This window comes from Poecilia reticulata, linkage group LG7, assembly GCF_000633615.1.
Source record: "Poecilia reticulata strain Guanapo linkage group LG7, Guppy_female_1.0+MT, whole genome shotgun sequence".
Classification (NCBI taxonomy): Eukaryota; Metazoa; Chordata; class Actinopteri; order Cyprinodontiformes; family Poeciliidae; genus Poecilia; species Poecilia reticulata.
The window spans coordinates 20,144,692-20,171,635 of record NC_024337.1 but is presented as its reverse complement, the minus strand read 5'-3'; the positions used below and the strand labels follow the sequence as shown (position 1 = coordinate 20,171,635).

The 26,944-nt window shown below is 38.0% G+C and overlaps 1 protein-coding gene across 2 annotated transcripts; it reads right to left on the bottom strand.

Annotated features, from left to right (window-relative positions):
• Positions 1-261: 261 nt before the first annotated feature.
• cacnb3a (calcium channel, voltage-dependent, beta 3a) lies at positions 262-26,128 on the bottom strand. 2 transcript variants are annotated; one of them, XM_008414180.2, is made up of 15 exons: positions 25,221-26,128; positions 23,129-23,221; positions 12,115-12,234; positions 10,903-11,025; positions 10,709-10,824; positions 10,525-10,604; positions 10,410-10,429; positions 10,111-10,188; positions 9,062-9,120; positions 8,887-8,987; positions 8,652-8,803; positions 8,482-8,577; positions 7,967-8,137; positions 7,753-7,798; positions 3,279-3,353 (listed from the first exon to the last, which is right to left on the bottom strand). In XM_008414180.2, exons 1-14 carry the CDS (start codon positions 25,299-25,301, stop codon positions 7,769-7,771), a joined length of 1,320 nt encoding a protein of 439 aa, XP_008412402.1. In that variant the 5' UTR covers positions 25,302-26,128; the 3' UTR covers positions 3,279-3,353; positions 7,753-7,768. The 2 variants fall into 2 exon arrangements, with proteins under 2 accessions (XP_008412400.1, XP_008412402.1); XM_008414178.2 differs by lacking the exon at positions 7,753-7,798 and having other exon boundaries at positions 262-3,353; positions 25,221-26,127.
• Between the last annotated feature and the right edge of the window lie 816 nt (positions 26,129-26,944).

The window sequence follows — 26,944 nt, the reverse complement described above, 5'->3', positions numbered from 1 at the left end:
TAGAAGCTGTTTTAGCTCATGTGTCTTTAACTTATTCATAACTGAAAGCGTTCTCTTCTCTGTTCATTTTATGCCGGCCCCACAAGTAGAAACGAAAATAAATAAAAGATATTTTTAAAAACAGAATTCAAAGCAGTTTGTGGTATTCGACTTTATGTTTAAAGTATAAACAGACCCCTATATTTAGTCTTCTTTTTCAATTCCAACAACCGACTTGTAAATTTTCTCCTTTGTATTATGAAAGACACACAACTCAAACAATTAAAAGTACATAAAATGTCATGTTTATTTAGTTTAAGTCATATTTCACTTAGCATCGTAAATCTGTTTTCCAATAGAAAGCATTCTATACAGCTTCAGGCAGGAAATGTCTCACTCTTTACACCTTTTCTGTCTCTTTTGATAAACAGAAGGGAAGAGGCGTGTTGGGGTCACGCTAGCACGCTGTGGTAGTCTGGTGGATACATGGTTATATTTAGTGCAGTTATTGCATTACAAAGCAACCATCCCAAAAAACAAAGTAGTGCAATTTTTTTTTTCTACTCACACAAAAGAGGAAGTCCAGATGGTCTAAGGCGTTTAGAGTTTTTCAATGTTAGGCTTCATATTGCATACAGAATAAGACAGAAAATTAAATCAGAACCCTTGTAAAAATTGTGCTTCAAAATTGAAAAACCTCAACTGCTTTTATCAGTTGCTAAATTGGTCCGTTTCAAAAAACATACTCCGCCAAAATATAATGAAAGTAGCTAATTGTTGAGCTAAGACATGCAGGACTCATTCATTTTGTCACAGCCTTGATCTGGGACTTTTTTCCCCCCCTTTCTGTGGAGTGATTTTAAAAGTGCAACCAGCAAATATTGTGGTAAAATCTCCTCATGTTGAGGCGTTTGGAGGGGGAAATAAAATTTTCAGGGGTTTGTAACTGTAGCGAGGAGTGAGTAGCCCCAAAGACAAGACTATCATCACTACAAGACGACGAGGAAAGTCAGAACTAATGCATTACTGAAATACTTAACCGTAAAAAGAAACAATCAGAAATTCATGCAACACTTGCATAGATTTTTTTCTTTTTTTTTTAAACCATGCTGATTTTTTTTCCTCTTTTAAATATACAGAACACTAGATAAATACCTCTGACACATGGAAGCAGTAAACGAGTAAACACTGACCCTGTGTAGGAACAGAGATGGGTCGTCACTCGTCAGTGTCACGTCAAACTAGTCGTTGGCTTGTGGACTGGAAATGGTGCGGGATTTAGGAAGGCCAGGACTGCCAAAATATGTGACTATTTGTGTCTTATCTGTGGTGAAATGTTTGCATGTAAAGAATTGACATAAAATTTTCACACAAGAACAATATGAATAGAACATTTACCAATGCACAAACAACACACTTATAGCCTTAAATAAAAAAGTCAAATGTTTTTGTCCCTTCTGGCTTTCCATACAGCAACAAACATCTGACTTTTTACCCTTAAAGTGTTGCTTGTGTGTTTGGTACATAAATAAATTGTGCCCAATGTGAAAATGTCCAAGCATTACAAAAAATAAATAAATAAATATATATATATACTTTTCTGTTCTTTCCATACAGTAGTATTTATATGGAATGCTAGTAGGGCCACAAACCCATTATCTTTGTCGTCCATGCATTGCTTCCATGTTGTTTCCACATGCAAACAATGCAACACACAGCATGTACGGTGTGCAGTTCCACTCAAAAAGTCACAGGTTTTTGACTCTCCCGGCCTTCCGCACAGGAACGGACAGACACGGCATCATGGGTGCTACGAGTGTTTTCGAAGCCCAACAAGTTTGTAACGTGGAGTTGAGGACTTGACACCTGAGGATCCGCCTTGGTAAAAACCAGCCTTTTAAAACTGCGGTGTTCAAAGAAATGACGCCATGTTTTCCACAGAGGGTGCGATCCGTGCGGGAAGTGTGGATGCTACAATCAGTTAGCGTGCTACAATCGAATTACGTTGCGATTGGTCAGGTCAGAGAAACCAGGTGGTGCTGGAGGTGCAAAAGGCATGCGAGCTTACATTCGGTGAAGCATTGATTTCAAGAGGAGCTGCAGCTGGGCAGCAGCATGTGCTTGACATGTGTGAATGAATTGATGTAAACAAACGTTTTGGCAAAGAATTTGTCCCCTGGAATACGCTGAACATTCCCTTCCTTGGTTGTATTTACATTCTGTTTGCCCATTTTTAGATTAATAGAGGTGTCAGTGATTGTGCAACAGCAAAGACAAGGGATGTCCAGAACGTACTGCACTGTTGGTGACATATGAGGTGATTCGTGTACAAATGGATGGCAAGAAATATCTGCCCATAGCCACAAAAATCAGACAAAGAAAGTAGCAATGAAACAAAACCAGGTGGCCATTCAGTATATACATTGTATTCAAATGCATTACAATTAACCCTAAATGGATAAAACACGGGACATTCCTACATTAGTTTATTCCATAAAGATCATTCACTTCCTGTACTGCCGTAATGTGCAAATCGTCTTGAAATAATTATACATGCAATAATAAAGATAGTTAAGTCTTAGGAATTTTAAGGCCAGTATATGCGACATCCTACAATAGAGAAACCTTTAGGCAAAGCAGCTAACGTCTGAGTCTGCATTCAGCTGGTAGCCTGAAACCTTTCTGTTGCAGAGGTGGATAGCCCTGATGAATTTAACTGGAACTGCTTGACCCCAGAGAGACGAGCATTCATCTCGGTTTACAGAAAATAGGAACCTGGAGGAATAAGAACTAGATTACCCATTCACAATAACTGACTGTAAAGCAAAGAGTTGGACTTTTGATACGTGTTTTTTTTTTTTTTTTTTTGAATGTGTTTGGATCTGTGCATCAGCCGGGGGGCTCAGGGAGGAGGGGAGCCGTGTTGGCGACCTCGAGGCCAGAAGGGGGCGCTGGTCCTAGTAGTTGTCTCGGGGCCAGGGGCGGCTGCGCTGGCGGTTGTTCCTCTGGTTGTGGCCCTGCTGGGCTTCGCGCTGGAGCAGCCTGTCCTGTGATTCGTGCCCGTTGGCGCTGTGGTCGCTGCCCGGATGCCCTCGGTGGGAGGGGTACCTGTCCCTATATGAGCGGCCATGACAGGGGGAGGCGCAACCATCCTCTTCCTCTTCCTCTTCTTCTTCTTCCTCTTCCTCCTCTTCATCCTCCTCGACCCCCGTGTGGCATGGGCTCCCCCTGCGGCCCCGGGACAGCGAGTCGCTGGCCTCATCAGATGGCATGAGACTGTCCTGCTCCAGCGGAGAGTGGGCTTCCTCACCAGCTTCCTCCTCCTCCTCACCCTCCAAGCCCACTGCGTCCCGCGGCTGAGTCTGGTTCTTGTTCTGCAGAATTGAGACGGTCATGAAGGAAACTGGGAGGAAAAAGAGACGGTTCTAAAGAAAGCACTTTTAAAGCTGCAGTATGTAACGTTTAAAAAATATATGTTTTTTTTTACGTATTTGTTGAAACTGTCACCAGGTCATGACAGTATAATATGAGACAGGTAATTTTTGAAAACAAAAAAAAGAAATGCAAAATCAACCAATCAGAGCCAGACGTGACTTAGCATTGTCTCCGCAGCACCCTCGTGCGGCGGAGAAGCAACTTACCATTACAGGAAAACCATTATTGGTGGCGATGCTAACACTAATTAGCCTTAGCATTAATAGCAGGCTCTGCTAACGGGTAGAAGAGAGCAAGGGAAGGGTGTGAGCAGCATGTACACAAGCATGATGGACAGTGCTAATGCCCTCCTCCTGGCTCTGATTGGTTGTTTCTGACAGAGTACTGCATGTCTTCAGATGGCACTAGGAGAAGCCAAAGAAGTTTGATTTTTTTCCACAAATTACACGTCTCATCCACACTGTCACACCATAGTGACAGTTTTAATAAATAGATAAAAAAATTATTTTATTTTTTTACATAAAAGTTACACATTGCAGTTTGAAAGCAGCTCAAGGGAATAGTTCTGATATTTTTGGAGTAAGCTTAAGTTTGGGTTATCAATCTTAGTTCTCTAACCTGCAGCAGATGCTGCGTTGCATCACAGTGGATTTTGAAGAAACGTAAACAAATCTTCAAGCAAACATTTAATCTGATGGATCCTGGCACCACCACTCTCCTTCACTCCCCTTTCTCCAGATTTTTGTTCTTAAAAACAACTCCAACTAAAAAATGAGAAGAGCTGTGTGATAGGATACAAGCTGTACTTTGTAGCTGTTAATCATCCAGACTTTCACAAGAGGCTGCTGGTGAATTCACTTTCAGTTTCTGAGCCAAACACGTCTTATTATACAAAGTTATGTTGACTGATGTTTTTGCAAGTTGTGAAAGCTGATGCGCCATTCAAGGCCTCACTGTTTTATTTCCTATAAACACATCATGTGTGTAGTTGTTTGCATGTCGTTAATTTGATTTAACATTATTTACATGAAACAAAGAAGCTGTAGATGTCAAAAGATTATTTAAAAATTCCAGGTTTCAAAGTTTTTAGAAAATGTTGCCACAGATCTTGTGTTTTTTTATTTTATTTAGCCAAACAATCAGCTTAGTTTATGAACAAAAACGATGGTGGAACAATAGCCATAATCAGCATTTCATTGACTTAGTAGGGTGATTAGAAAAACAGCAACAAACTTACAGCCTCTTATAAAAATGTAGCTTATTATATCTCTTATTGTTGTGTGCCATGAAAATAAATATCTTAAGTTTTTAGCCGTTTTAAATTGTTTTAAACAATCAGCTAAGGAACTGGATCCATCTGACTAGGAGTTTGCATTTTACTGCTTTTCTAAAAATTTACTGCAATTCTGGCATCCGTAACGGAAAGGGAACCGTTACGGATAACTGCACAGAACCTTACTTCAAAAAATATAATAAAATAAAATAAAAACTTGAACAATCCCTTTAAGACTCAGACATCAGATAGAAGACAGGAATGTAAAATACTGGATGTGAAAAGGAATCTGAAGAAGTCAATCCTACAGGATAAGTGTGTGATTCCTTTGTTTATCAGGTCATAGGTCATGCAAGCGCCGAACTCGACCGCATCACTGACTTGAAAATAGATTAATAAACTTTTGTTCAGACGTCTTCAGATCAATTACAGTCAGAAACAAACGTTTTACTGTAATTCAGATTGGGAACCTTGTGAATTATTGTTCACCTCCTAATTTCAACAAATCTGCAGAGGCCAATGTTTGCATGACTCACAATAGTCACATTAATGAGAAATATGATTGATAAAAATAAAGCACAGATACGCTTTAACACCAATCTGACAAAATGTCCCTTTGAAGGAGTTACATTTTGCTGCAGTTGTTTCTCCTGACGAACATCCGCCATGCTGGAATGTTTAATGTTTGATTAAACATCTTTTCTGAACAATAAGGCTGTATTATTAGGAACAATGACTAAAAAAAATCAAGCTAAAATTTACTACAATACTTTCAGTTTAAATAAAATGATCAGCCATCATAACTCTTTGTCCCCTTTAAGACTGAAATGTTGTGACTTTGCAAGATTTAACCTTTAATAAAGCTGTCAGTACTCATAATATAATGGCCACTGTCAGATTTGACCATTTCAGGTTTTATATTTGCACTTCCAGTCAAATAACTCAATAACTTCTGCTATGAATTCAAATTGAAGCCATAAAAACCAACTATCACAGCATTGTTTTCATTACTTCGCTCCAGATTGTAATCAATTTACCACAGTTTTAATTAAATGCATTCATCTTCACTAGAAAAAAAAATACTAAAAAAGTATTACCAGGAAAAACAACTGGATAGGTAATTAGCTCTTCTACCAGATAATTCTTTCATAAAAAATCCTGACGAACAAAAACAAATATTTCTTTCAATTCCTAAACAGAGAACTTACTGACGTATTATTGACTAAAAAGAATCTAAGTTTCCACAAACTCCTGCAGAAAAGAGGATATTTAATCAGCCATTTCATATTTGTCCTATCAAATAACTTTGATAGAGAGAAAACTGGAAGATTTAAAAACTGAACATAATAGTTTTCGGAAAGCTTCAGTAAGCAGGTGATTCCAGCTCCCCATTCACTACACCTGCGTATAAACAATACTAAAACGTATTCAGGGCACATCTAACACATAATTTATATTTTATTTTCTGGGACTTGTATGCCCACCCTCTCAAATAAAACCCTGGGCAACTGCCACAATGGCCAGAAAATTGTTAAATATTCTTTTTCATTTAAAAACATGTTTCTTTATATAAAGTCTACCTGTTTTTTTCCTGTTTGCAATAAAATAAAGTGACTGACTGAAAATCCTCCAACAGTAAGTCTATATTTATATGTTTTTGAGAAACGTTGAGACCTGATCAGTTTATCTGAGTTTCTCTTTTAGCAGTGAACGTGTCCATGAAATGGTAAATAATGAATGACTGGAAGAAAAAAAAATAAAAACAAAAACATTCAGCTCAAATTTAGATTTGCATTGGATTTTGTTAAAATGTACAATATGACCAACAAAAAAAACACAAAAAACCCCACAAAAACTGAAAAGGTTTTATTATCTCAAATACTTGTAATCATAAACACTAAAATTTCATAAAATATGTAAACAAAATCTGCTGATAAGATTTGACTAAATTAATAGCGATTTTACCAAATTCCTTTATCAGACAAAATTGGAAAGTGGTGAAATTTGGAACCAATGTGTTGCCATAGAATGGAAGAAATAAACCTGAGGTGCTCAAGGCTGGACAAGTCACAACATTAGGCAGATTTGACTAAACATTTATTTTAGACATGACTGTCAGGTTAATTGGCCTCTCCAAATTGCCCCTATGTGTGAGTGTGTGTGTGCATGGTTGTGTGTCCTGTGTGTCTCTGTGTTGCCCTGCGACAGACTGGCGACCTGTACCCCGCCTCTCGCCCGAAACGTTGGCTGGAGATGGGCACCAGCACCCCTCCCGACCCCACTGAGGGAAAAAGGGTGCAAGAAAATGGATGGATGGATGGATTATTTTAGAAAGCTAAGAAAATTAAATTAAAATGTACGTATTTTCAGATTTTAGAACAAAATGAATCATCTGACTTTTATAAAGTGATAGTGAGTGGGTGCTTTCCACAAATATAAAGAAAGACAGGCAGCAAACTTAAAAGTATTAAGTTACTTTTAAAAGCTTTTTGTCCATTGGAGGCCTTCAGTTGTAGACATTTTATGCAGATATTGCATAAATATAATATAGCAGAACTCCTAAAATAATCACCCTGTATTATCACCTTTTTAAAATTAAAAAACATCGACTTATTTGATTTTACTGAAGCCAAAGCTGAAGGGCCAAAGAGCAACCTGTTGCGTTAAACATTGATCTCTTTTCTCTTAATATTCACTGTGAGCAGGAATAACATTCACAATGCATGCTTGGAAAGGATAAAAACGCTGCAGAAAGAATGAAATGTTTTTATCTCAGTTATGACTCAGAAATGGGGCTTCGCTGCATTATGAATTCACCCTAGTAGCTTGTAAAAACAGGAACTCACCTAAAACCATAAATTAAAGAACAAAATACATGGCGCAATAAAAGAAAAAATACAAGCAAACAAAAACCATTTCTGGCGAGATCTAAGTGAATAAAGCATGGTTTATTCACTGCCTCAGCCGCCGTGTTGTGTTCAGCTGTCAGGAGGAGTGTAAAGGGAAGGAGGAGGAGGAGGAGGAGGAGGGGTGCACATACATAACATATAAACCCCACTACTCACCCCATTGTGTAAGCGATCATTCAATTAATCCCTGTGTTTCAGAAAACTGCAAAAGTGTTAAGCAGGGATGAGCGAGAGGACAGACAGGACAACTTGAGACAAATCAAAACACATGAGTGAGTCTGAGATGGCAACAAAAACATTCAGTAACATTCAGCTTCACAGGAGTCCTTAGCCAGGACTGAAAGGTGTGGATTTGGGCTGCTGGGCCTACCTGCAGGCTGGAGATGGCGGAGGGCGGGGTCATCAGGCTCTGCTCCAGCAGCGGGTTCAGAGGCGTGTTTCCTGGCAGGTGAGTGGCGCGCCAGTAGACCTCCAGGTATTCGGCCAAATGCTCGCAAGCATCCTCTAGCTGGTTCTCATCCAAAATGACATCAAACATATCCTGAAATAAAACACGTGACACTGTCTTTAACCCTTTACGACCCGAGTTTAAAATGTTCGCCTGGATATTTTTGCTTATTTTGCTTATCAACATGTGATGACCTTATTGCTTTGCGTACGCCATTCGTTAAATGTCTTATGAGTAAATATATTTGCCCATTTATCCATAATAACTGGAACTTTTGTTATGGATACTCCAATGATGAGTATCTTCCTTAAACAATAAGATCTGTCAGTTGCAGTGGCTCTGACTCAAATAGAGGTGAAAATAGATTAATACACAACTGTTAATAGTGATTAAACTAGCAAATTATGGATAAAAAGCTCCAGACGGTGAGCACTCACAGGGGGGCACTGAGAGAGTTTGTCTGCAGCCATCATCTGCACATTCAGGTGCTTGCTCTGAGACTTCCCCCTGGACTTGACCAGCCTCTGCAGCACCTGAGAGACGAAGCAGAAACCCTGTCAGGCTCCTGAGAGGACAAGGCAGCCTGAAGATCCAGAGCAGAACGAACCTTTGGCGAGGAAACTTTCACGTAGACGATGATGGGAGCGAGGGAAGTTTTAGCGAGCTGTGCGGGGTGGTTGATGGTGTCAGCGTCCAGAACCACCAGCTGCAGGGTTTTGGCGAGCTCAAATATCCTCTCAATCTCACTCTGAACCTCCGCTGCACAGATGAGACGCATGTGGTGTATACTTGCGTAATAGCTAAAGCAAAAAAGCTTTTTGTGCTGATGTTTGCTCTGTTACCGAGACTGGAGCGGGTGTTGGATCTCTCCATGATGGGTCTTTTGTTCAGGACGGATCTCTTTGCTAAGGACAGGTCGGCAGTTACACGGGTGATGGAGATCCTGCAAATTCAGCTTATATAAATAAACCTACAAAAGGATTTGGGACTCAGAACGCTGTGAGAAATTTTACTGACCTTCCTTCAAATCTGTGTTTCAGAAAGTCAAACAGAGCTTTCTGCATCATGTCTGTCACCTAGAGGACAAAAACATACACTGTGACAGAAGAAGAATTGTATATTTTAAAACTGACTTTACAATTTTCTAATTAATCCACCAAGTTTTCATTTAAAGTGGATATATTTAGAAAATGTTATGTTTTTCATTTGGGTTTCTTCTGCTTCTAAAAACAACACAAGCACTTCAGAATAACGCTCAGCCATTATTTGTTCATAAGTTAATGTTTTTTGGTGTCTGGAAAATGAGCCGTTCTGAAAACCTCCCTATTGTTGAATTTCAAACTTTGGGTTACCTAGCAACCCAAGCAGAGCTTAAGCATGTTTGGTCTTGCTTACTCTCAAAGCTCTGCTCTCACACTGAAAAAAAATCCTACCTTTTTAAAAATTTCCCTCCTCCCTCAAAACTTTCTGCGCTCGCATTAAATTCCTCGTCTGCATATCTTCTCTTCTCCTATTTATTTCCTTCACGTCACAGAAAAACTTCCTCCTAGACTTGATTGGTGATTTTAGCTGTCATGATTTGTTTGCTCTCCTCAGGACCAAAGTACTAAATTCTGCCTAGCAACAATTCCAGCCAATAGAATGAAAGCATTCGACTCTGTCTTGGGTTCCACTTGTTTTACAACATATGACAGCGGTTTACTGATTGCCAACAGATACACATGTTGTACTAATTTAAAACAATATTTCAGAAACTCTGGCACATTATTTTTATTTGCAAGCAGAAAGAACAGTAGTGAGCAAGCAGGATAAACCTGCACAAAGTAGAAGGATGTCAATAAGAAGAGGTGTTAAGTTAAATCAAACTGCAGAAAACTAAGTTTTGAAAGAAATTTGATACTGAAAATTAGGACTCCCTCTCTTAGATTCAAAATGTATGCTCTAAAGAAAGAAGATTTCCTTCATATTCCACACATCAGCATCTATTTAAATAAAGAACTATGTGTTATTTTTTGTTTTTGTTGAAGAACAAACAGATTTTGGGTGTAAAATAAAGAGAGGCTGACCTCATAGCCCTTCAGTGATGGTCCCACCAGGACCACCGGCCTCATAGAGGGCACCACGTCATAGGGAGGGACATGTTCCTGCCAGAAATAGGTAAGGACGAAGGAACAACGAGAACAGATTTATTTATTGTTACAGCACAAACAAAATAAAATATCTCCTTTTTCACTCGCACAGTCTCATGTTCAGAGAAGGCCATTATTTTATAGCCCTTCTAAATTAAATCCAACAATGATTCCAGCTTGTATAATCACTGTGCATAATTCAACTCTTCTTTGTCACTTAAAAGAGCCAGACATACCTGTTTTTGCTTCTGTTTAGCTTGTGAAAACAGAAACATGACATTAAACGACAGCTGAAGGCAGCAGAAACTGTGTTCGTGTCCCAGTGATATAAGATGGGGCTGCAGTACTTACATTCACCTGCAGATGGCGGTGTGGTCCTCCAGCTTCCGGACACCATGTCCCCTAAACTCGAGGAGTTGCCTCCTGTTTTCCTGCAACAGCAGCAGCAACAAGCTGGCTCATAGCTCTCATTTTATGAAACAAAATCATGTTGGAAGTAAAAAAAAAAAGAAGCAAACATGTGATGACCTCTGACCTCTGTTTCTGCTCCTGTTTGAGCCTCATGGCCTCCAGTCGCAGAGGGCTGGGGATGAAGGCGATGTCCGCTCCTTCTTTCACTAACCGCCCGATCCACCAGTCATTGTTGTACTTCTGTTAAAGCCAGGAGGTCAAAGGTCAAATCTATCCATACAGAGGGTTCATCAGCTTTAGCAGGGGGTCATAACTCACTTCTTTGATGTGCAGGAAGTCTTTGGCATCAAAATTAACTGCAGCTCCTTGGACAGGACAGTCCTCATCCAGAGCTCCGCAGTAACTCACATTTGTCTTTACGGCAAACGCTACAGGTTTGGACTGCGGAGCAAAAAAACGACAAGAATATTCATCAGTGAAATGCAGAAGTCTCTTGACCTGACTTTTGGGCTTAAATATTTTGAAGCTGTTAAATACTTTCTTTCCCTGCTTAAACACTAAAATTAAACTTTAAAAATTATGTAAAATTATGCTTATGTACTCACAAAAGTATTTAAAAACTGTAAGGCGAAAATTGAGAAAGCAGATTACTAAAATTAAAGTTAAATTAACGTCTGTATACCTTCAGGTTTCTGCGCACATAGTGTTCCAAGTCAATAATTCATTAATTTTGATGAAATAATCTGCTAGTTTCACTGGCAGATTATTTCATTTCTAACATGTTTCCCAGGTTATAAGTGAAATAATCTGCCAATGGAACAAGTATTTTTCATCAATATTAAGGAATTATTGATTTAAAACAAGCTCCTGCTTCTCTGTCAAAAATGTCTTCTAAGTTAGTTTTGTCTTATTTCAAGTGTGCTAAAATATTTGCTCTGAGAACTAGACAAAAAAATAACTAGTAAGATTTTGTGTTTTTTCACTGAAGGCAACTCAAAGTGCTTTAACATCAAGCTAAAAACATTACATTGCAGTGCTATTGTTAAGGAAAATCATGAAAGGTTGTAATCCAAGCTAAAAGTAATCATGTTTCTTAATAGTTTTTGTGTTAATTTAAAATAACAGTGTTTGAGCATTTTTTTGAAGTTTTCTGGAAGTGTGCTCCAGATTTGTGGTGCATAAAAACTGAATGCTGCTTCTCCATGTTTGGTTCACTTGATCCAAAACACCTGAACAGTCTGGATAGTTGAAGCAATGACTAAACATCTGCGATGTATTTTGATGCTAAGTCGTTCGGTGATTTATATACTAACAAAAGTATCTTAAAGTCTATTGTAGGAGACTTACTGTGCTTCTAAAGGTTGAAAAACAGAGAAAAAAATGCACAAAATACTGCAGGCTAACGATGTAAATCTGCATGATCTGCATATCAATAACACAATTCCTGAAGCTATTGGTTTTTGGTTTGTTTTTTAAAAACTACAATTATTAGCATCGTTAAGCCGTGTGGAGGCGGCCCCGGTGTCGTACCTTAGCTCTGTCGAGCTGCTGCTGTGCCTGGCGTTCGGCTTCACGCCGATACGCCTCGCGGTCCTCCTCGGCTGACAGGTCTGAATCCGACGGTCTACTGGTATACGAATCAGCCGACCCCTGTCAGGACACAATCAGACCGAGATTAATTCATTCTGCACATCTTCTGCTGGAACCTCTGAGGAGCAGAAACACAGACCTGCCGTTTCAGCTGCTCTCATCTGTGTTGTCTTCTGCAGTCTGTCTGCATGCAGGTGTGCATGTAAATATGTGTGTGCATTCATGACCGAATTCATGTGGGGATCTATGAAACAATGCACTGCTCTCCCACACCAGCTATCTTATGACAGACCAAATATAGCACAAAGGAAGCAACGCTTCCTCTTCTCTCCCGCTTGGCCCCAATCCATTCCAACATCCCCCTCAGTGCAGCACATACATCCTTTATTCCCCTGTTTATCCTCCAGAGGCTCCTTCTCATTAGAGAAATACACGCTGGTTATCATTTTTCAATGTAAGCAGTTTCAGAACACGTCCCAGGAATGGCTAGCATGTTAAGCTGAAAGCAAAAGATAGCAGAGACGCTATCAGATTTGTTTTTCAGTAACTTTATGGTCATTGCATGTTTTAAAATATACATTTTAATCCCAGAGAAGCATGAGTTAAAACATAAAGTAGTTTTTAAACAATAATTTTATTTAATAAGCAAAAGAAGCAATTCTCACCCAGTAATTGTAAGAAATTGTCATCTTTCGAATATCCTTTTTTTTTTTCTAAAATGGGTTGTTTTCAAAAACACATTCAGAAATGTTGATGTTTATTTAAAAATGTTTTCATCCACACAGGAAACACAGAAAACATATGATTTTTACCTGTAAGTGACACATGGAGCGTGAACATTAAGCCTCCTTAAGGTGGCAAACACAAGAAAACAAGAAAAGAAAAACAAGAAAGGCGAACAGCAAAGTGGAAGTGGTGTCTTCTGTGGAGTTGCTGCAGCACCATCACAAGCAAATAATCCACCATTTTTGTTGGTTGCACATGATGTGTGCAACACTTTTTGAGCTATAAGCTGGGTGAGTGGTTGGGCTAAAATGTTGAGTAAATACATGAGGTAAATTTCCACTGGAATTTGTTTTGGAAAAATAAAATCTGTTCTGTGTGTGGATGCAAAGCGAAAACGGGTTAAAAACCTTCACGTTATAGAAAAAAACTCTCCTGTGTGGATAAGTTTCAATTCACAGTGCGATCACACTTGGTTCAGATCAGGTCAAAGTTCATGAGTCAACAATAAGGAATAAAAACAGGAGAAAAATGGATTGACAAAACGGGAACTGTTAAATCTGTTGCAAAATTAACAGCACAGTCATACACAGTGGGGCTAGGTGATGGTTCGGATCAACTAGTATTTTCTGGCTTTAAGCTCATTTTTAGGAGGCATTTATTTACTTTTAACAAGTTAATATGGACAGTTTTGCTTCCTCTACAAAATAAATTGTAATCTGAGTACGACATTTTGTACTCAATTAGGTCGGTGCGTCAAAAAAGCAGGAACAGAAAAATCTGAAAGGAGGCAAATACTTTTTCAGAGTCCTGAATCTGTCAGTGAGAAGAACTGCCACAGCAAAACCAAAAAGAAACCAGCCCAGAGGAAACTATCACAGAAAGCCGGTAAGAAAACAACGTTCTTGGAAAGAAAAGGTAAATTTTTATAGAACTGAAACAATTAATTGGGTGAATCGGGATTAATCGGTTACTGAAATGATCGTCAACTAAGTTAGTAATTGATTAATTGGTAACTTGTAAACATTTTGCTAATAATTTTTTTTTTTTAAATCAAACGTTCAGTGTCTTTTGCTATTCAATTATTGATCGGTTAATCCAGGAACAGATCAGCTCTGTATTGATGAGTCGGGCAGAAAGAACTGAGCTTTTCACATGTTGCTGTTAGAAATATTTCCACTGTAGATGCTTCCTTTGCTACATTCCTTTAAAAAAGGAAGTTAATTGCTTTTTTCCATCTTTTAACACATTTCTAATATTTGATTTAATAAAAAGGTGTCAAAATAACCGATAACTAAAATAGTGGTTAGCTGCAGCCCTACACCTGGACAGTGTGGTACTATTTTCACTGAGGCTCAGTGCTGGTCATCCATCTTGCCAACATGTACAAGCGGATCCTCTGGAGGTCAAATTAACCAACATCTGCAAAGAAGTTCCCAAACAAAAACCAGAACCACCAAAGGCCTTTGCATATAACCCAAAACGAAGCGTTATTGACAGCAGCTCTGCGAGCGAACACCTCTCCTCGTTTCTTTTTTTGGTCTGGCGTCTATGTTAGATAACTAGATGTGATTTCTAGCACTCTGCGAGGCACCACTGCACCAGAGCCGGAGCAGCGCTGACAGAGAGGAAAGGAGGGTGAGCAGGAGAACGGAGCAGGAGAGAGAGAGAAGAGCAGCGTATAAAGATACACAGAGAGGACGGGAGGGCTTGAGTAACGGGGGCCAGAGGGGGGAAGAGCGGAGGAAACCTCCGGGGAAAGGATGAGATCCGACAGGACAAACAGGAAAATGAAAATATGAGACGGAGATATGAGGGAAAGTTGCATACCTGGCTGATTAGGAGCACGGCGCTAGAGCCTGATGAAGACATGAATGTGAAATCTCTGACTGTCTTCACTGGGAACGCTCACAAACCCTCACAGACATGAAAGCAGAATAAATGTGGTGGTGGGCGCAGAGTAGAGGCGTCACATTTAACGTTTTCTACAGAACAGGAGGCGACTGCTGCTCTTTGTCTTTGGAGATGGCAAAGGAAACCTCTCCAAGCTGCTCTTTGGCCTCCTGGCCACTTGTTTAACACAAACACACTAAAAAAAGCGCTTCACCATGAAGAGTAGCAGGACATGAACTTATCTAGGAGAAGCTTCACTGCATTGCAGACTGTAACAACAAAAGCAACATCTTCATTTTTGTTTTCTTTTTTAGGTTGTCTTGTTATATTCCTGCTAACATCTCTGTCTGCAGGCTAAATTTAACTCTGCTCCTTCCTCCTCTGCCTCTGTGATTATTCTTCACGCGCTGCAACACTGATGTCCCCGACTCTGCAGGGCGGGGGCCAAGCAAGAAAAAAAAAAGTGTGTCACCCTGCTAGTTGAGCCCAGAGAGGGCCAAATCATCCAGCAGTCCGGCCAGCGGCTCCTCAACGACGGAGTTCAACGCTAAACACATTATGGTTTTTATTTTGTTCTCTTTGTCCTGTTAAAGTCACAGTGTTTGCACAAATGGAAAAACTCACTTAACAGAGTTCACAGAGACAATGAGAGCCAACCCAGTTAGCTGGTTGTTTAAGTTTTATTCCTAATCAGTAGTTCTGTGCTACACATTAAGGAGAAGCTCTAAAAACCGACTCTGGATCCCCAACCAGATTTTAGTTTGTGTCTGAATCATCTGGTTCTCTATTTGGACTTATTCTGTTACTTCACTGCAAAAACACAAAATATTACCGAGTGTTTTTGGTCCAGTTTCTGGTGCGAATATCTCAGTACACTTGAAATAAGACAAAACTAACTTAAAAGAGACTTTTCAGCAAAAAATAAGGGAATAAGTCAAGACATGATGACATAATATGAAACAACTGTCTTTGTTTCATTGGCTGATTATTTATTTTTTTATTAATATTAGAAAATTATTAATTAAAACAAGCTCCTATTTGTTGATGAAAAGTTAGTTTTGTCTTATTTCAAGTGTAGCAATACATTTGCACTGAAACTAGGCCACAAATACGTTTGTGTTTTTGCAGCGTGTGTATGTATTTCCCCAGATAAATACTGGAAAACATGTGCAGGTAAAGCTCCAATTGGGTGTTTTTCATACCATTTTCTTATCATGATAAGAATTATGATTTATTATTGTCACAATACATTTATATTAATCATGTTTAAAATCCCACCAAACTGTCCTTATTGTCAGGATTGATACTTTTAGTATTTTCTACACCGTCAGTTCAATGAGTGCGTAAATAAATACCAATAAACCTGAAAATAAATGAAGCACATTACAAATGGGAATATTTGGTAACACTTTATTTGAAGGGGTGTGCATAAGACTGACATGATACTGTCATAAACATGACATAACATCTGTCATGAACATAAAGAAGTCTTTATGAATGTTTATGACAGTTGTCATGAAGTGTCATTCGGTAAATAATGACACTTTTAATGCAAAGTTTCTCTAAAAGTTGCATTGAAAGTCCATTAAAAATACCAACTTTGCATTAAATCATAATTTACAAAATCATGCAAAGTTGGCACTTTTAATTGGTTTTTAATCCAACTTTTAGAGCAACTTTGCATTAAAAGTGTCATTATTTACTAAATGACACTTCATGGCAACCGTCATAAACATTCATAAAGACTTCTTTATGTTCATGACAGATGTTATGTCATGTTTATGACAGCGTCATGTCAGTCTTATTCACACCCCTTCAAATAAAGTGTTACCGAATATTTTTCAAGAGGTTTTGTTTGTGTTTGTGGGGCTAAAATTGCTGTGACACACAGACAGTCATACACTTACCTAAAAAATAAGTAACAAATAGATCTCATCATCGCTTTTATCGTTATCACAAACGATAACTCCACATTGCCCAGCCCTGGTTCCACTGTTTTCATGATTCGTCTGTAAACCAAGGGGAAACAAATCTGCTTATGAAGCTAAGAGCTTTTTTTCTTAGACATTTACTTTTATCTTTAGGAGCAACGCAGCTTGATAAATTTGACTGGCAGCCAATCAAAACAAAGAAAAGAGCACGGCAAATAATGTTTCCCTGAATTTCTCCTCTTGTGAAACAACAAACGCTATTTCTACATCTTCAATAAGTTATTCTAACTTATATTTTACAATAATGACTGAAAAACAGATTTTATTTCTAATCAAAAAATAACTTTTCTGATTTTAAAATGTCTTCCCTCCAACTTTCTGAACTTTCGAAAATCCTCGGGTTGCATAAGTAACAGCATCTTTCCATCCTTGTACAACTTCAGCTGAACTGTCTTAGAGCAGCAAAATCTACATTTTTTCACCAAGTAGTTTCTGCATAAATCTGCTGTAGTATGTTGGTTCAGAAGGAATTATTTAGTCCTTATTTATTCAAAAGGTAAACGATCCTTAGCTCTAAGCGACTGTGTGGACGTGACGGACTGGTGAAACGTACAGGACGTATTGTTGTCTGTAAAACATTTAATACAATTTTATGCAAGGATTTTTAAAATAAACTAAATATTTATTGACTGTATTGAGGTAATTTTAGATCTTGGTCCTCAGGAACAGAGCCCAAGTGTTGCTTTTAAAGCAATAATATTTAAAAATGCATGTTTATTTTAAGAATAAATAGCATTCCACCAATTTCTGTCTTCATTTCTGAACCTGCAGCATTTACTATTTATTCTCCAGGAAATCCAGGTTCCCTTGTGTTTTCTGGAAATGGTCAGAAAGACCCATATATACTGTAAATATGCTCTGTTTGCACAAAATGTAACACAAATATCAAAACGGTGACCCAATAAAGACATTACTTTATCAGTGCAGACGCACTATCTGCACCGACAAAGGTTCACTTACCTCGGCATGGTAAATGCTGTGACTCAGTTCAGTAATCTGGTCTATTTATTTGTTTGAATCAATAATATTTTTGTTATATTTTCAACCAATAAGATTTGAATCACTTGGGAAGCCCTACAATCTGCATAGAGCATTTAACTTCATTGATCATTAAGCAGAACAATAAAGTTTTTGTTCTTTTCTATAGTTTTTTAAAGTAAAAATCCCACAAATAGTAAATTACAGGTGTAAATAAATATTACACCAGATTTTCTGACAGGTTTGCACCAATGTGTTGTAGCAACAAAGACACTATTTCTGTATCATTTTGAACTATATGCCATTTTTTATTTACTTTTCATTTAATTTCCATTTGGGATTAATAATAAAGTATTTTTTAATTAAAATTTTGTCACTGTTTTGTTTTGTTTTCTATTGAAATATGACTCTCATATTTGTTCTCACTTTCTCACATTTCAATCCGACTTTTGTGATTTTATATGATTAAACCAAAAAACAAAGTAGCACATAATTTTGTAGCGGAAAGAAAGTGATGCTTGGATTTTTAAAACATTTTTTTAGATTACATCAGATTTGGATGTCTGAACCTGAAATCTTTGCTTATTTTCCTTTGCAAGCTCCATCAAACTGTGAGATTAAACAGAGAACATCTGTAAATAGCAATGTTTGAGTCTTGCCACAGATTCTCATTTGGATTTAGTCTCGACTTTGACTAGGCCACTTAAATAAATGAATACGTTTTGATCTGTAGGGTTAATTTCCAGCTGGAATATGAACCTCCTCTACAGGCTAACAAGCTTTTTTGTTGTTGTTTTTTCCGGGACTTCCTTTGTATTTATCTCCATCCATCTTCCTGTAACTGTGACCGGCTTCCCCGTCCTCATCCCCACAGCATTATGCTGCCACCACCACTTTCCAACGTGTAGATTAGTTTTCTGAAGCTGCGTTGTGCCTTCAGCATTTTCAGATGATGAAACCAGCTGGTTGGTGAGTTATTATTAATGTAGGAGTGCCAGAGTAAAGGAGACTGAATACAAATACATGTCAAGCTTTTCGGATTCTTTTACAGAAAACAATTATTAATTTGTCACTCAGAATCAAAAATCAGACTAAAAAACCACAGCTCAAACATCTGCTGCATGATAAAATTACTGAAAAGCTACAATATCAGCCTCTATTTCTGCAGGTTGGACAAAATCAAGTGAAACAACCACAATCAGGTTTGCAACCCCCAAAATCCCAAACCAAACATTCATTCCCCCCCAAAAAATAAAATTACCCATCAGCTTCGGTGTTAACAATCCACTGGACTCATAAGCACCATGCAATAAATCATTCTGTTAATATCAGCCGCGCTGCATGTAAAATCGATCAACCAAAGGCTGCAAGAACCTATGCAGAGTGCATGCAGCCGGACTGCAACCAGAAAGTAAAACAGGTGCAGGGAAAGAGGAAACAAAAGCCCCGCTGGAGGAGGGGAGGGAGACCAGGTGATGGAAGAGAACACGGGAATCTTTGACAGGAATGCTTCATACTTACTCAGCTAATGATGCTGCTGCTGCCGCTGCTGCTGCTGCCGGTCCCTCCCTCTCTATACACTACCTGCTGGATGCAGACAGACTGCGCTGTGTCCCGTTCCCTAAAAAGGGACGACCTGCACTGGAGCAGAAACTGGCAACACCTTCTTTTCTATTCTTACCCCACATCCTCACATCACAACACAACAACCAACGCAGCATTTGCGTCACTTGATAAAACCCACCTCCTCAAATTTACATCACTCTCATTTATTATTCCGCGAGTCCGAGTGAACGTGCGGCGGCCGAGAGAAGAATCGGGTGAAACTGCTGTTGCTATCGATGCCTCCCTTAAGATTTCTCCTCCTGCTGCTCATGTCCTACATCTAACACATGTATCCATACAGTATCCTGCTGCAGAAATGAGTCATACTCCGCTGCTCCTCCATAGTCACACCCCACCCCTATCACAAGCAAGAAACTATCTGCTCTGTGTGTGAATGTTACTCCCTCAGTGTGAAAGCCTTTGTCAGTGGGAGCAGGAGGTGGTGTGTGTGTGTGTGTGTGTGTGTGTGTGTGTGTGTGTGTGTGTGTGTGTGTGTGTGTGTGTGTGTGTAGGTAAGATAATGATTGGAAAGACACTGGAGGAGCTTGTTTGAACACTGAAGCCACACATCAGCATCACATCGGCCTTCACCATGAATATTTGAAGCTGTACGACATTCCCTGGAAATCTGGAGGTTTTCGATCGGGAAAACTAACGATTCTGCTGAAAGAAAAGCCCGCTCAGCACTTTTCCTATTCCACTGCTCCACATTCCCTATAAACAATGATAATAATATCACTGCCTTATATGAAACTGATGTATTTTTAATCAATCAAATTTTATTTGTATAGCACATTTCAGCAGCGTTTCAAAGTGCTTTACATCATAACAAACACAAAAACACAGAGTCATGAATCATTACATTCCATCATTAAATTCATAATTGATTATGTTCCAAATACAACTCCAAACAGGTGGGTTTTTAGTCGAGATTTAAAGGAGGTCAGTGTTTCAGCTGTTTTACAGTTTTCTGGAAGTTTGTTCCAGATTTGTGGTGCATAGAAGCTGAACGCTGCTACTCCTCGTTTTAATGTTTTTTACATTCTCAGAAGAAAGTGTGAGCATTTTGAATCTGAAGGCAGGTGATTCAGGTAAAGTTATTCTTCACCTGAATCAACATAATCTAAGCAAGTCATATCTAGGTAAAACAAAGTAGTCCAATTTTTTTTTTAAAGGAAAGCAATATAAATGTTGAGCCAAAACCTGAAAACAAGTTGTGCCTCATTAAAATAAATATATTGTTTAGATGTACACTTGTAAATAATTTTCAATAAAATTTGCAAATAAATAAATAAAAAAAGAAATATATTGAATTTGCACATTCAGAAATTGAGTCTATTCTCAGCACAAGAACATAAATCTCTTTCTAAAAATACCTGCTGTATTTGGTCACGATTAATTCATTTAAATGCAGATTTGGATGCATAAAAGTCAAAATAAATGTAGTCAGACTTACTGAAGAAAGTACAAAAACAATATTTACTAAAAGATCAATATTTTCTGTCGCACCTAACTTTTTTTAATCTCTCATATTTCTGTTTTAGTTAAAGTTAAAATATTCACCATGTCTGTAAACTGCCTTTGCTGGGGGACAAATTTGTCCTCTTCTTGAATTGCAGTTGAGGGCCTCAGAAAATCAACACAGAGGTCACAAACAGCCCTCGGGCCGCGCTTTGGAAAACCCTGCATTAATGGGTACCATTTCATAATGATTCTGGATGCGTTTAGCTTTACGGTTCATTTGAAAAACTTTCAAATGAACATAAATTTCTTAGCAGGTCGATGCAGATCCTTTTTGTAATCTTTTATTAGGGATTTATGAGCAACTCCCCAGGCTTTCTGAACACATTTCCCAGTTTTGTTTGAAATATGAAACTGCTTTTTCACTCTGTTTCAGGCCTGTTGTGTTCCCAGACATAAGAGCATAATGTGATGTGAGCTTAAAAATGAGCAAAACGTTTCCGGGCTTAAAAAATACTTTCAATGTCTGAAAGTCATGTTTTTGAAAAACAAGAAAAAAAAAACATCACTTAGAAACTGGCTTTCTGGAACTGGACTGATTCATCGAACAACCCTTGCCTGTTTGGGTTTAATATTTAACTGAACAGAACTCGGATTAATTAAACATTAGACCAGGACAAAAGCAGCTAATATACGGAAGATATTTAATGTTTTTTTTTTAATTGTATCTGGATCATGTGATGTTTTTCTCCCCATCTTTCAGGTTCACAAACTAAAAATGAGAATAGATAAACCAGATGAAGTTGGATAAAGCAGCTCCTTCTATGCTTCTATAGATCTGGTGGTGAAGACATTTATGGCAGATCTTTTCCTCCATACACACACCCTCCAAAAGAAAGAAATTCATAACACAACAGTTTATGGACCAACTAAACAACTGATTTCATCAAACTGGTCTGAAAAAGTACTGAGGTCTGACAGAAATGAGCTGCGACTGAAGGAAGAAGTTAAAAGAAATAAAATGCAACAGATCACTTTTTGAGTAAACTGCTTGTTAAGTCTCAATAGACCAAGAAAAGTAAAGCAAAAAGAATATTTGAGCTCCCAATACTCATTCAGAGTTTAGTTTTCTCATTAAAATACCATCCGGTAGAAGAGCATTTCCTGCATTAGCCGCTAGTTTCTTTCACTGAATGCAACTTTTCCTCTTTCACGCATTGAGGAAAGTAGGCTGTGATGATTTGGGTTGTCTGCACAGCCCTCCTTTAAACTACTGGACTCCAATATCAAATCTTTGATGAACTCTAAAAGCAGTTTAATTTGTTTAAAAAGGTCAGCTCAAGTCAAATGCTTCTTCTAATCCAGGACTGCCAAACTCATTTTTGTGTTGAGCCAAATCAAAATTATGAATGCTCTTAATGGGCCGAATATATCGCTAAAACCTGTTAAAATATCAATGAATTCTTAAAATAAAATATTATTGAACATCTTTTCAGGCCCTCCAGGATTTTGTGACTCTTTTTGTAATTTTTTTTCTATAAAAATTAAACAAATTTGGAAATATTTACAATACTTGTGGTTATTTATAACGGTAAATGTGATTTTCATTACTCGTTGTGCAGATCATGGACTATAATCTGACATCAATTAAGATTGAGGCAGCTGTTTAGTACAAGTAAGAAAGTTTTTGACAGTTTTAGAGAAAAATCGCCAATAATCTTCCAATTATTAGCGCAAAAAAGTTGCGGGGATTTCCTGATTTTTTTGTGAATTTCTATGACATTTCTAAAGAAAGTCAGGGAACTGATTGATATAATTTGGCAGTAAACAGATAAAAATTGAAGACATAATATTTAGGGCCACATAAAAAGCTTTGGAAGGCCGGATTTGGCACACGGGCCACGAGTTTGAGCACATGTTCTAAAGCAAAGCAAGATGTGAACAAATATTTCTTCCAAAGCAACTTGTCACAACAGTTTCAGCCTGAATATTATTTTAATCACAGCATAAATCTTAAATAACACCAAAGCACCAAATTAGTTTTCTAAAAGTGTCTGACCTGAAATTACTAATTAAAAAATTCTGGGCTGCGTTGGGATTTCAGAGCAACATTCCTCCATTTTCAAGCTTTTTGCTGCCCTCTGCTGGACACAAACAACACCTGCAACAGCAGACATTTCAAATCCAGAACATTCACACTCAGTGCTGTTACATTAGAAATAAAAATGACATACACACACTCTGCTGGTTTTATATAGGAAAGTTTCCTTCACTCTGCTGTTAATAACTCAGGAAACGTTTACCTGTCGTTTGATGAAGCTGGACGTCGTGTCTGAGGACGTGCTGCCATCTGAGCGTTTGAAGCGACTCTTACGTTTAGGCAACTTCCTGGGCAGCTGTGTAGAAAAAAACAAAACACTTTCAGCATATTAATCACACACGTGTGTTTCATTTGAGCCATTCCTAAAAAATGATACCCAGATTCCTTATAAAAGGACTTTACTGCACCATAATGCTGGGAATTTACTTTACTAACAATAGATTTATTATGTGTTATATAAAGTTAATAGATAGATCGATTGATAAAATGTCTAAATTAACACTTGTAATAGACTAAAAAAGCAATATTTGGATGAAAAAATAGTAAATTTCTTGTTAAAGTTAATTTGAAGAGACACGTAACAATACAAAAGATCATAAATGCAAAAAAAATAAAAATAAAATAAAAATACAGTTGAATGTGAGAGGATGTAAAAGCAAAATTGGCCAGAAGTTGCACAAAAGTAATGAAAAATAAGAAATAAAGCAACTAATCTGTCTAAAGTTTTCAGAGTAGGAAGATTAAAAATAAAACACTGCTAACATTTTTCATAGGATAATGAAAATTACACAATTAAATTGAATTTTATCATTCCTACAGCTTGTGAATTGCATTCAAAATAGAATTATGTCAATGAATTACAATATTATTTGGTCTGAATTACTCTAAAAGATGCTTATATGATGCTTTCTTATGACAGCTCTGCACTGCAAAGTCAAACTTTAGTTGAATATTACTAGAAGAACCAACGTTTACTCTAAAGTTTAAAATAAAAAACACAATATTTAAAGAAATACCTAAGCCTTCCCAAGATATAAGCAAAAATAATCATTTTCCTGCTGCAGACTCCCAACAGAAACAGAGTAATAATATCATTTCCCTCAGGGCCGGTCCAAGCCTTTTTGGGGCCCTAAGCAGATTTTCATTTGTGCCCCCAAAACAACAACCAGATGCTTCTTCATTCCTAACACACCTGCTATAATTAGCATGTGGTATTTAAGTGTGCCATTTTATTTTAATTAGTTGAAAGTAACATTAGCTGATAAACACTAAATTTACTGTAAACAAGTTTAATGTCTTATATTTTCCCAAAAGTGGCATCAGAGGGAAGAAATCAACCTATTCTTTGTCTAACGACTATAAAAAATAACATGGAAATTGCTGTAATTTTAAATACATATTTAAATTTCATCGCTAGTTTGGTGCTCTGGTGCCCCCTTGTGGTGGGGGAACCTTCAGCAGCCATTTATACGCCTCAGCTGGCTCTTATTTAATAATTTCTACACCTTTGTTTAGCTGCTGCTGCATGTAGAACACAATGTGACAGTTTTCAAATAAATCTGAATACGAAACGGAGCCTGAATAGCAGATTCTGCTCTGGGCCCCATAAAATCTTAGTCCGGCCCTGAAAGGCGCTGTGACGGTCTGTAACATACACATTTTCTTGCAGGGTTTGTGGTTATTTTGAGTCTTTCTCAGTTTTAATCATGCATGTTCCCAGCACTACTTCGCCTAAATGTGATCATTATTTAATCTAAATAAAACATATTTCAGATTTTGTCGTCGCGAAGGCGCAGAGGGTCCCCCCCCTTAGTATTACATGAAGCGCTCATGGTTTCGGGCTACAGGTTGCAGTTGGAGCCACGACCTGATTCAAAACGCTGCAATCCCGTCATGTTGCTGCTGTGCTTTTCTGCGTTACTGTAGACGATGCGTGGCTAGAAAAAAAAAAAAAAACCGCACAGAAATAAATAATAAAAGATCAATGTAAAGGAAAGGCCTGATGTGTGAGTTTGGACCAAAAAGCAGCAGGTTTGATCATTTTTAATTTTTTTTTTTTATATATATATATATGTGTGGGTGGATTAAAGCCTCCATGTCTGAACCTGATGCTCCGGTAAATAATAATAATAATAAAATAAAAAATCTGCGATTTGACAGAAAGATGAGGGGAGGAAAGAAGTACTAGACTGCCAAACCACGACGCCTCAAACGGAACAACAAGTAGCATCTGACACGGTCTCTACTAACAACCTGCCCGGAGAGACGGAACTGCAGTGAGTGAGTGGGTTTACCTGGAAATAATGCGACTGAGAGCCGGTTTCCACAGCAGACAGAGGGTCTACGGGCGATTTGGACATTTTGACTTGCACCATCTATTGAGAGCGCAGGGAAGCGGGCGGCACACAGACATGCGTTACTGGAGGAGGAAACAAGACGCACCAAATACATCTATATGCAGGAAGGAGAAGAAGAAGAAGAAAAACACTGGCAGGAGGGAAGAAGCGACCCGTAACATTAATGCAGAGCTAAGGGAAATAAAACTATTTCCCTCCCTATGATAGAGTAAAAACAGTCGTTACATCGGAGGGTAGAGAGACTGCAGCGAGCAGGAGAGACATCGGAGCTAAATTAAACCTTCAACGCCGAGGCGTCAGTTCCTCACAGGTCCGTGCGTCGCTGAAGTTGGTGTCCGATTCGGAGCCTCTTCGCTGGACTCTGCGCCGCTTGCAAGGTTACAAACCTGAACTGAACGAGTATGCGATGCTTAATGAGGTCGTTTAAAAATATTATTTGGGATTTGTAAAGCATTAACTTCATAAATGAAACTCAAAAGAGAGCAGTTTTGAACATGTTGAATTTTGTGGATTTTCTGCTTGAAACTCGGTTACGGTTTAAACATGAGTTGAGTTGAGTTACGATTCCGACAGATTATTTAAGTAATCTTTAGTAATCTGTATTCCGAACATGCGGATCCATTTCTTACTATTGTAAATATTAACAGACGAGAGAAGACAAACATAAGAAGTAAAGAATAACATGAATTCAATCCGAAAAGAGATGAAAAGAAGCACAATTTATTTAATTCCAGCTCAAGTCAAATTAACCCAAAACAAAGTATCTTCTAAATCTTCATATATGTTATTCGTGTAACGGTTTTTTTCTATTTATGAAAGCATAGAAATTAAAATATGGATTTTCTGGCATCTTGAGGACTGTTTTGTAAAAGTTTTACTGGATTATTCTGGATTGTCTTTTAAAATGCTGTTTTACAGTAGCCTACATTCCCATAATTTTTTTTTTCATAATTGAGCAAATGTGACATGAATAAACATTGATTTGAAAAATAAAACTACTGACGATGGCCATTTTTACCACTTCTACATTTTACATATCCGGACTTAATGCTGACATCAGAACCATAACAATAATAAAAGGAGTATTCTTTTTGAGCAATTTGCAAGTAAGCTACTTTGATTTTGTTTGCCATTTCCCAAAAATATGGATCGTTCAATCTTGTAAAAATGTTCGTCGAGCTCATTGATGCCTCTTCGGCAGACGTTTCAAATTACTTGACATACTTTAATTGAAACCCATCATCTAAACTCGAAACTGAACCTGATCAAAGGTAGATAAACGTACCTAAAAAGTGTCGATTCTGAAGCCAACTTCAGCGTCCTCGGGTCCGTACTAAGTGTTCGGTCCTGCTGGGGGTGTCCGGCTGCACAAACACAAAAAAAAAACACCAATTCATGGCAGCACAACACAGGATCACTATTTACGTATCTGTCATGCAAACCCCCTTGTTCAATCGGGTTGTTTGACTTGCCTATGGAAATAAAAATGGACAAAATGTGGACAGGTTGTTTCATAATTGGTTTCTGTATTATGTTTTTATCACGTAGAGCACTTTGAACTGCCCTGTTGCTGAAATATTCAGTACAAATAAGCATGATTTGACTTGACTCAGGCGTGTCAAGTCAAGTCAAGTTGATCTATATAGAATTACAGCAAGAAA